Here is a 9,948-nt window from a genome sequence, read left to right as displayed (position 1 = left end):
TTGGGAAGAAAAATATGTGTTGTCCTCCCATCATGTGTTGTTGTTAAAATAAGATCAACATTCACATCAGAGAGATACACAGGCTTCAAGCTACCTTCACTACATCCACAAGAGCAAGTGATATGCATGTACAACTGTATGTAATAAATAATGACAAAGGACTTTAATTACACTTGATGTTTCATTTATTACATTTTAAAGATTAATTTTAATACTAAAAATTACACACACACTCTCTCACACACACACACACTCACACACACTCTCTCTCTCACTCACACACACACACACACTATCTAAACCTGCTCCTACTCCATCTGTGTAAAACGGGACCAGGGTCTGACTTCAGATTCCTGTAGGTCAGGCTTGTCAAAGGCAGTACATAAGTGGTCTGGAACCTCCAGTTGATTAATCTGCTCTTGGTATGGGCCAGGATTGATGACCACCTCCTCAAAAAACGTCTTACCAGACTCTCCACATACTCTATAATGCAAAAAAATACAAGGAACCTTGCATTTTTTTAAAGGGGGGGTGAAATGCTCGTTTTCACTCAATATCCTGTTAATCTTGAGTACCTATAGAGTAGTACTGCATCCTTCATTACTCCAAAAAGTCTTTAGTTTTATTATATTCATAAGAGAAAGATAGTCTGTACCGATTTTTCCCGGAAAAACACGAGCGCCTGGAGGCCTGACATGTGGGCGGAGCTAAAGAATCACGAGCGACAGTAGGCTTTTGCGTTGAGAGCGTTTGGAAGCTGTGACATTACCGTGAGGAAAAAACCATCCAAAACAAACCATGGCTAACAGTCAGATTCAGCCGTTTATTTATGATCCAGAATCAGATCCAGAGGCTGAAATTTAACAAGAGCAGCATCAGCAACGACGTCTCTATGTGGTATGTACTGAAACTGTATATATTTGCTTATCGGTTTTGGAAAATGACTAAGTTCCACTTTTTTTTCGTCTTTTTATTTTTTAATTTTTTTTAAGGTGTACATGTGGAAAGTGCAGTTTGATGCCAACATCGCATGTTGTTTACTTGATGTGCTTACGCGCCGATAGCTAAGTTAACAACACAGAGATATTTGAAGCAGTTTTACTCACCGCCTGCGGTTCCAACACACGATCGTGACCCTTTTTCGTTGGGACTGCATTATCCTTAAGAAATAAACGATGTGCAAATCTGGCGTCAAACTGGGCCTTGTTTGTAAAACAAGCATCTTCGAAATGCAGGAAACAAACACAAACACTTGCACAACTCCGTCGATGCTCTGTAAAAATAAACTCCATCCACTGGTCCCTTAATGTTTTTTTTTTTTTTTTTTGGTAATCTGTGCAGGGTTGTCTTGCCCTGGCAACCAAAAACACACTTCTTTTGTGACTTTTCGTGACGCTCTCGCTCTGATCAGTGAATCGCTCTGGTCAGTGAATGTCTTTGCTCTGCTATACGGGAGCGCGCGCTCTTCCGGGAGAAGTGCCCTTAGGACCCATATAAGGAAATTCCGCTCCATCTAACGTCACACAGAGCCATACTCGAAAAAAAACTTTCCGAAACTTGTGACAAACCGGAAGGAGTAATTTTGGAACAGAAATACTCCTTCAAACGTACAACTTAATTTTTGAAACTTTGTCCATGTTTAGCATGGAAATCCAACTCTTTAACAGTGTAAAAAACTCAGTATGCATGAAATAGCATTTCACCCCCCCTTTAAGTAGACATTTTTCTACAATTGGGATCAAACAACATTGTGGTCAATCAAACAACATTTACCATAAACCACATGTATAATGTAATGTACGTGTTAATTGTTATATTATAACAATTAGTTAATTGATCTAATTTTGCCTGCAGATCTACATATTTTCCATATTTATTGTATGGTAATATTATCCTTTTATACTTACTGTAGGTTGGTGCTGTTTTTCTGTAGTGAAGGGAATGTTCCCCCTTTTTGTATTTTGGCCATTTCACTCTGATGGACGGTTCACCACTCTGGCTGCATGCATACTCGCGATTGTAATATATTGGATCACTGTTACACCACAATAAAGGATGCATTTCACTCTGTTCCACGAGCAGCTTTGGGACGTTCTGATCACCTTCTGGTTCATCTTATACCGTCCTACAGGCAGAAACTAAAATCAGCTAAACCTGTATCAAGGACAGTAAAAAGATGGACTAATGAAGCAGAGCAGGATTTACAATCTTGTTTTGACCTCACTGATTGGAGTGTTTTTGAAGCTGTTGCCACCGATCTGGATGAACTCACAGAGACGTAACATCATATATCAGTTTCTGTGAGGATATGTGTATTCCTACAAAGACTCAACTACATTACAACAATGACAAACCGTGGTTCACTGCAAAACTCAGACAGCTCCGTCAGGCCAAAGAAGATGCTTACATGAAGGGGGACAATGTCCTGTATAAACAGGCTAAATACACACTGGAAAAGGAGATCAAAGTGGCAGAGAGGAATTATTCTGAAAATATAAGGACTCAGTTCACTTCCAACGACTCCGCATCAGTGTGGAAAAATCTAAAGAAGATCACCAATTTCAAGACACCACCCCCCAGCACCGTAGAGAATCAACGACTGGCAGACGATCTGAATGAGTTTTACTGCAGGTTTGAAAGAACACCCATCACCTGCCCTGAACACCTCCCCACACAACCATTCACACCCTTCACAACTCCTGCAACCAGCCCTGAATGCCTCTCCAAACTACCGTTCACACCATTAACAGCTCCTGCAACCCATCCTGAACACCTCTCCAATCAAGCACTCTCACCATTCTCACCTCCTGCATCCCCCGTCTCCCCCACACCTGCAGTTCAGATCAGCGAGGATGCGGTGCGCCAGGTCTTCCGGAAGCAGAAAAGGAAAAAAGCACCAGGCCCAGATTGTGTTACACCAGCCTGTCTGAAATCCTGTGCTGACCAGCTGGCCCCCATCTTCACACAGATCTTCAACAGATCGCTGGAGCTGTGCGAAGTCCCTTCATGCTTCAAACGCTCCACCATCATCCCCATCCCTAAGAAACCCAAAATTACAGGACTAAATGACTACAGGCCTGTGGCTCTAACGTCTGTAGTCATGAAGTCATTTGAAAAACTGGTGCTGGCCCACCTGAAGGACATCACTGGGCCCTTGCTGGATCCTCTTCAGTTTGCCTACAGAGCAAACAGGTCTGTGGACGATGCAGTAAACATCGGACTGCATTATGTTCTGCAACACCTAGACAGACCGGGGACTTATGTGAGGATCCTGTTTGTGGACTTCAGCTCGGCCTTCAACACGATCATCCCAAACCTCCTCCTGCCCAAACTAAATCAGCTCTCCGTGCCCACCTCCGTCTGTCAGTGGATCAACAGCTTCCTGACAGACAGGCAGCAGCTAGTGAGGTTGGGAAAATACACATCCAGCACCCGTACAATCAGCACCGGAGCTCCCCAGGGCTGTGTTCTCTCCCCACTGCTCTTCTCCCTCTACACCAACGATTACACATCTAAGGACCCCTCTGTCAAGCTCCTGAAGTTTGCAGACGACACCACACTCATCGGCCTCATTGAGGACGGTGACGAGTCTGCTTACAGACAGGAGGTTAAAGAGCTGGCTGTCTGGTGCACTCTCAACAACCTGGAGCTTAACACGCTCAAAACAGTGGAGATGATCGTGGACTTCAGGAGAAACCCCCCTGCACTCCCCCCACTCACCATCATGAACAGCACTGTGACTGCAGTGGAGTCATTCAGGTTCCTGGGCACCACTATCTCTCAGGACCTGAAGTGGGACATTCACATTGACTCCATCGTGAAAAAGGCCCAGCAGAGGTTGTACTTCCTCCGCCAGCTGAGGAAGTTTAACCTGCCACAGGAGATGCTGAAACAGTTCTACTCCACCATCATTGAATCCATCCTCTGCACTTCAGTAACTGTCTGGTTCAGCTCAGCTTCTAAATCTGAGCTCAGAAGACTACAGAGGGTAGTCCGGACTGCTGAGCGAATCATCGGTACAACCCTCCCTTCTATTCAAGAACTGTACTTATCCAGAGTGAGAAAAAGGGCTGTCAAAATCACTTTGGATCCCTCACATCCAGCACACTCCCTCTTTGAACTGTTGCCATCTGGTCGACGCTACAGAGCACTGAGCACTAGAACGACCAGACACAGGAACAGTTTCTTCCCTCAGGCAATCCATCTTATGAACAGCTGATAATAACTGCGAACACACTACACTTTATATTTATATACACATACACTTTATTTATCTAACACACATACTTAGTATACACTTAAATTTTGCAAATAATATACATGTACATACATAACTGCATTTTGTAAATATACCTGCCTACAATTGTCAATTTGTATATTGTCATTCACTATCTTCTTATTTGTATTTTTTATTCTTTCATTATGTGTTTTATGTTCTGTCGCTGTCATTCTGTTGTACTGCGGAGCTTCTGTCACGAAAACAAATTCCTCGTATGTGTAAACATACCTGGCAATAAAGCTCATTCTGATTCTGATTCTAAAGCTCTCAGGCTAAAATGTCAGTATTTGTGTACAACATTTAAAAATGTTTTGTCAAGTTAGGTTCAGGTAATAGGCAATTTGGGTCAGATGGGCAGGTAAAGACCTTAGGACCTGAGAAGACCTATGATGTGTTTTTATACAACGTCAAAACTGCTCACCTATAAATGAAATGCATCCACATTTGAAGTGAAATATGAGAGTTCTCAAACATGGAGCCATGTCGGATGGACTTTGCAAAGGATTTTCCTTTGTGACATGAATCTCTGCATATCCTGAAAATTAAGAATAAAAACAGCTGTGTGAGAATTATTGTGCCTTTAATTTATACTAACGCTTTTCTTTTATTTTGCAAACCGTAATATTATGCAATTTATGATTACAAAGCATACTAACAATACCAACCAATGGGTTCAGTTGTAGTTGAAATTTAGGGTAAGGGATATATGATATTGTCCTATCACTGTCCGGCGGAAACCTTGCATTTCCAAACAAACAAATATAAATTATATATACACACAAACATATATAATGAAACACTGTGTTATCAAAGTTCTTTATATATAAGGCTTTATATATTTTCAGAATAAGCTTGCACGTTTCATTATATTATTAACAGTTTACTACAATAAAGCTCAAATGTGTGTGTATATATATATATATATATATATATATATATATATATATATATATATATATATATATTATCATTAGAATGGGCAAATCTGAAGCAGTAAGTGCATTGTATTGCATTTTCATCGACTTGCAGGTTTTAAAGTTTACTGTAGCTATGGACACAATTGGTTTTTGTGTGGCATTTGGACACAATTTCATGTTATTATATATTAAAGAACCAGTTCTTTATTCCCCAATGCATAGCATGCTTAAGCTCTGTGCAGCACTTCATTCACACAGTAGAGACTATAAGGTTTGACAGTTTGAAGAGCCGGAAATTTAGAGATACGAGGTTTCAGTCTGACAGTCATGATATGCACAACATTAATACATGTGGTTGTTATACTCACCATATTGGCTCATTTTTGCCATTTCGTAGTTTCAACCTCATAAGATGAGAGTAGGGACATTTCATTGATTTTCGAATCAGGCCTTCTTTCATTAACCACCTGCTGAACTTAAGGATTTCCTTGGAGCACTGTCTTAAAAGAATTCGGCTCAAAAACTCGTAATGTGACACCATATTGACCAACTACTTGATTCAAGCTACCTATCTCCCATAATATTACATCACGTCCCATCTGCATCAGCGAATAAATGAAAAGGGCGGAAATTGTTCTTTATTGTTCTCTAGTGTTTTCCTCCTCCATCAGTCAGCGTTGCAGTGCATTACCGCCACCTACAGTGACGGAGTGGGAACAATAATTTTTCTGCTTTGAACACGTGCACTGACTTCCGCATCTGCTTTGGCGATTGAAGGTCAGGGGTGAAGAAGATAGCAAAGGAAATAACATTTGTGAACCTAAAATGATAAGTTAAGTGCCAACCAAGCGCTACCCTCTGAATTATTACAAGGCCTGTGCTGAATTACGATAACTCAGTTATCAGTTTGTTCGAGCAGGGTTAGAACTAAACTCTGCAGGCCTGCTCCATGAACTGAGTTTGACACCCCGATTCTAATCAATCAACATAAGAACTTTTGTAGCTTTATTAAGAATCAGTGTATGTTTAATTCATTTTGTGACATTAAAGTAAATCAAACATGATAAGGAAAAGACATTACGTTACTTAAGTAGCTTTAATAAGCAAACATTATGGACGACTGTTTATTGTCATTTGATTATTTCTTCGTATTTTTTACAACTTGTTCAATAAACTAATGTGGAAACTTCTAAATTTAATTAGTATATATTTTCTATTGTTTTCTTATTGATTTTAATTTACTTTTTTGTTCTTATTTTTTAAATAAAAAAATAACTATACGATGATATAAATGGCCCCACCATTAAATCTCATTATTTGTCCTTTCACTCAATGTATCATAGATGCTGAAACCTATGCTTTAATTCGGACTGTAAGGAATAGTTCTCATACTGCTTGCACTGATGTTCTTTTTTTTTTCTAATGCAAATTATAAAGTCTCGCACTAAAGTTTATTTTACCACATTATTAAAAGAGTTGTTTTTTTTTTTCTGAAATAAAACAGGTGTCTAAGTTATATAACATAATATAATATAATTAAAGGGTTAGTTCACCCAAAAATGTTATGTCATTAATGACTCACCCTCATGTCGTTCCAAACCAGGAAGACCTCCATTCATCTTCAGAACACAGTTTAAGATATTTTAGATGAGAGCTTTCTGTCCCTCCATTGAAACTGTGTGTACGGTCTACTGTCCATGTCCAGAAAGGTAAGAAAAACATCATCAAAGTAGTCCATGTGACATCAGAGGGTCCGTTAGAATTTATTGAAGCATCAAAAATACATTTTGGTCCAAATATAACAAAAATGCAAACTTTATTCATCATTGTCTTCTCTTCCAGGTCTGTTGTGAGCGCGACTGCTGTGACAGTTGACATACGACGCTGCTGACGTGTTATCTTTGTTATTGGGTGCACCAGAAAACACGTCAGCAGCGCCGTGAACATCAATGATATCATAGTGACCGTTTACCGCATTTACTGTGTTTTTTTCACTTGTAAACAGCCTAAGGCAAGGAAGAAGACAGAAGCTGCCAAAGACGTGTCAATGGTGGAGTTGACCAAAAATGATCCAAATGGTAAATTGTTTAATATACCTTTGTAAAAAAAAAAAAAACATTTTATGTTTCCTGTTCATGTGTTGCGTTTATGTTGTGTTATAGGTCCTGAAGAAAAAAAATGCTTGCCCCCAAGTGCCAGCGGCAGCAGCATCAGTAGCCTTGGATCAGGTGATGCTTTATGTTTTTAGCAGTGTTTTCTAACTTTCCAAAATTCAGATATTAGAGAGGATAGAGAGAGAAAGAGACAGTCATAGCAAGAAATGATCAAACGTTTAAATACTATTTAATTTGTTTTGGATAAAAGTGTCTGCCAAATGTAAATGTAGTACTTTTGGTTGTATAGATTTCTGGTTAGCGATGTTGTACATGGTGACATATGATATTAGAGTCCACAACAGTATTATTAGCCCCACACAAATCACAAATATATCACATTAGGTTGATGGCAGTTGGGGGTGCAATATTGAAAAAAATATATATTTCTCTATTTTCTGGGATTTCATCAATAACGATAATTAGATCATATTTTTCTCAATGTGTTATTGTACTGGTACCTCAAGGACTGATGTGGACAGCTGACTCCTAAAGATTTTAAAGCAGAAGATGAATCTGAAGTGGCATATAGATGTATTCACACACTGTGAAATGCAGCTCAGAGGGACCTGAATAGTTACAAATGCCTAAATAATGTTTCAAGCATAAAACGTTGAATACTGATGTTTTAATTTTTTTTAATAATGAAACGATGCTTTAAATGTGAAATTAAAATTGTCAGTAGGTGGCAGAAAGTCACTTTTTCACTTCATGGCAAATCAAATTTCTAAGTCTTTGTGGATCATAAAGTAAAGGCATACCCTATAATCTAACTGACCTGGATTTAAATGTAGTCCATGACCTTTGATGCATGTCATTATTTCTTCCTCTCTCTCGCTCTCTCCCTATTGATTTTTTTTTTAATTGCTCAAATTGTCTTTTTTTAAGGTTCAATCTCTAAAGTTGAATTCCTAGAAGCCAAGATCGAATGGCAAGAAAAAATGATAAAGGATCTGGAGCAAGAACGTAATTTCTTACGTGAGCAAATCCTGATGGGGAAGAAGACATCAAGTGAGTAAATTGAGAGGAACTTGTGTTTGCAAACTTAATTGTATTGAAAACTGAGGTGTCTGTTCATAAGTTGATAAATTTCACATCTGTCCACAATTTAAAGCTCAACCAAAAGCAGTTGATTTGGAAGAGAGTGAAAATTCAGGAGATTCAGCCCATGATAACATTCCTCCATCATCTCCTAATATCAGCGAGTCCTCCGACAGTGATGTTCTCATGGCAAGACAGAAAACAAAGCACACATGGCCATCAGCATCTGCACCAGTAGCTGTGCCTAGTCGAACTCATATGAGAGGTAAGAATAGCATTAATTGATTAAAAGCTGCTAATTAAAAAAAAAAAAAAAAAAAAACCTTTATTTAATCCTCAAAGGTGCAAGGATTTCAGATCACAATTTTCTCAGTGGAAATTGCATTTCCCCCTTTTGGAGCCAGTGCCTATTGTACTTTTAACCACACATTATATAAACAGGTTATCCCATGCCTAGATTTTTTTTTTTACTTGATTTAAATGAGAAGTGGCAGTTGTTGCATCACAGTCTTGGGGACAAATCTTACCAATCTGTAGAATAATAATAATAAAAAAACAAAAATACTCGTATTATATCTTACAACCTCACTCATACACTGCCATATGATTTCACTACATTCCAATGAGATTGGTTACATTTAATTTTACTGTTAAACTTGCTTTACACTCCATACCATTAAACACTACTTCCTCTTCCTGCCCCCTCTCCTACTTATAAATTCTTGTAGGTTGTTATAGTTTTAGGGAAGGGATAAGGTCACAACTTCGGCCGGTACTTTTGATTGGGCTGAGGCTGGGATTTAGTGGGTTTGAATTGAAAGTATTTGATGAAAATATACTATGTGCAGAGAGCATTCGCTCAATTTCATTTCACAGTCAAAGGACCAGCTGAGGTCATCCGTAGATATAAGAAAGTCCTGAAAACCTTCAGCCGTGTCCGCACAATGACAGAAGCCTTCAGGGCAAACGGCGTGGATCGTGGAACTATCAAGATGACGGCCCCAATTGCAGAGCTCCACATAGTGGACCCAGAAACCTACAAAAGCCTGAGGTTCGATCCTGCGAATGAGACTCTCCTGTCTTTTTCTAAAAAGTGTGCCACCCACATTAGCCCTGAAAAAAAAGCCATAATAGAGGACATGAAATCTCGAGGGCAACTTCTTCCCTTACTGATGAAGTATTAAAATACTAACTTGCTGATTTGTTTGGTTCTGTTCTGCTGCCAGTGCAAAATGTTGAAAATGTGAGTTAAGATACAAAACAAGGCTACAGTGGGGCTTGAAAGTTTGGGCACCCCTTGCAGAATTTTTTAAAAAATGAGTAATTTTCAAAAAATAAGAGAGATCATACTAAATGAATGTTATTTTTTATTTAGTACTGTCCTGAGTAAGATATTGTACATAAAAGATATTAAAATTTAGTCCACAAGACAAAAAAAATTGCTGAAATTATTAAAATAACCCCCTCAAAAGTTTGGGAACCCTTGGTTCTTAATACTGTGTTCTGTTTCCTGATGATCCTCGACTGTCTTTCTGTTTTGTGATGGTTGTGCATGAGT

General features: G+C 38.9%; 1 protein-coding gene across 1 annotated transcript; it reads left to right on the top strand.

Annotated features, from left to right (window-relative positions):
* The first annotated feature begins 4,629 nt into the window (after window positions 1–4,629).
* On the top strand, window positions 4,630–9,711 carry LOC127970498 (coiled-coil domain-containing protein 106-like). The gene is made up of 6 exons (XM_052573095.1): window positions 4,630–4,637; window positions 7,117–7,274; window positions 7,359–7,424; window positions 8,238–8,360; window positions 8,464–8,655; window positions 9,267–9,711. The coding sequence occupies exons 1-6, from the start codon at window positions 4,630–4,632 to the stop codon at window positions 9,572–9,574; spliced, it is 855 nt and encodes a 284-aa protein (XP_052429055.1). The 3' UTR covers window positions 9,575–9,711.
* The last annotated feature ends 237 nt before the right edge of the window (window positions 9,712–9,948 follow it).

Source organism: Carassius gibelio, chromosome A4 (assembly GCF_023724105.1).
Source record: "Carassius gibelio isolate Cgi1373 ecotype wild population from Czech Republic chromosome A4, carGib1.2-hapl.c, whole genome shotgun sequence".
NCBI lineage: Eukaryota > Metazoa > Chordata > Actinopteri > Cypriniformes > Cyprinidae > Carassius > Carassius gibelio.
Note: the sequence above shows the minus strand (reverse complement) of the source record. Positions and strands in the feature narration are given on the sequence as shown.

Excerpts from the sequence above, each read along its gene's own strand:
- LOC127970498 (XM_052573095.1), top strand. Across the intron at positions 7,275-7,358 it reads GACCAAAAATGATCCAAATG|GTCCTGAAGAAAAAAAATGC; the intron begins GTAAATTGTTTA and ends GTTGTGTTATAG. Across the intron at positions 7,425-8,237 it reads CATCAGTAGCCTTGGATCAG|GTTCAATCTCTAAAGTTGAA; the intron begins GTGATGCTTTAT and ends TCTTTTTTTAAG.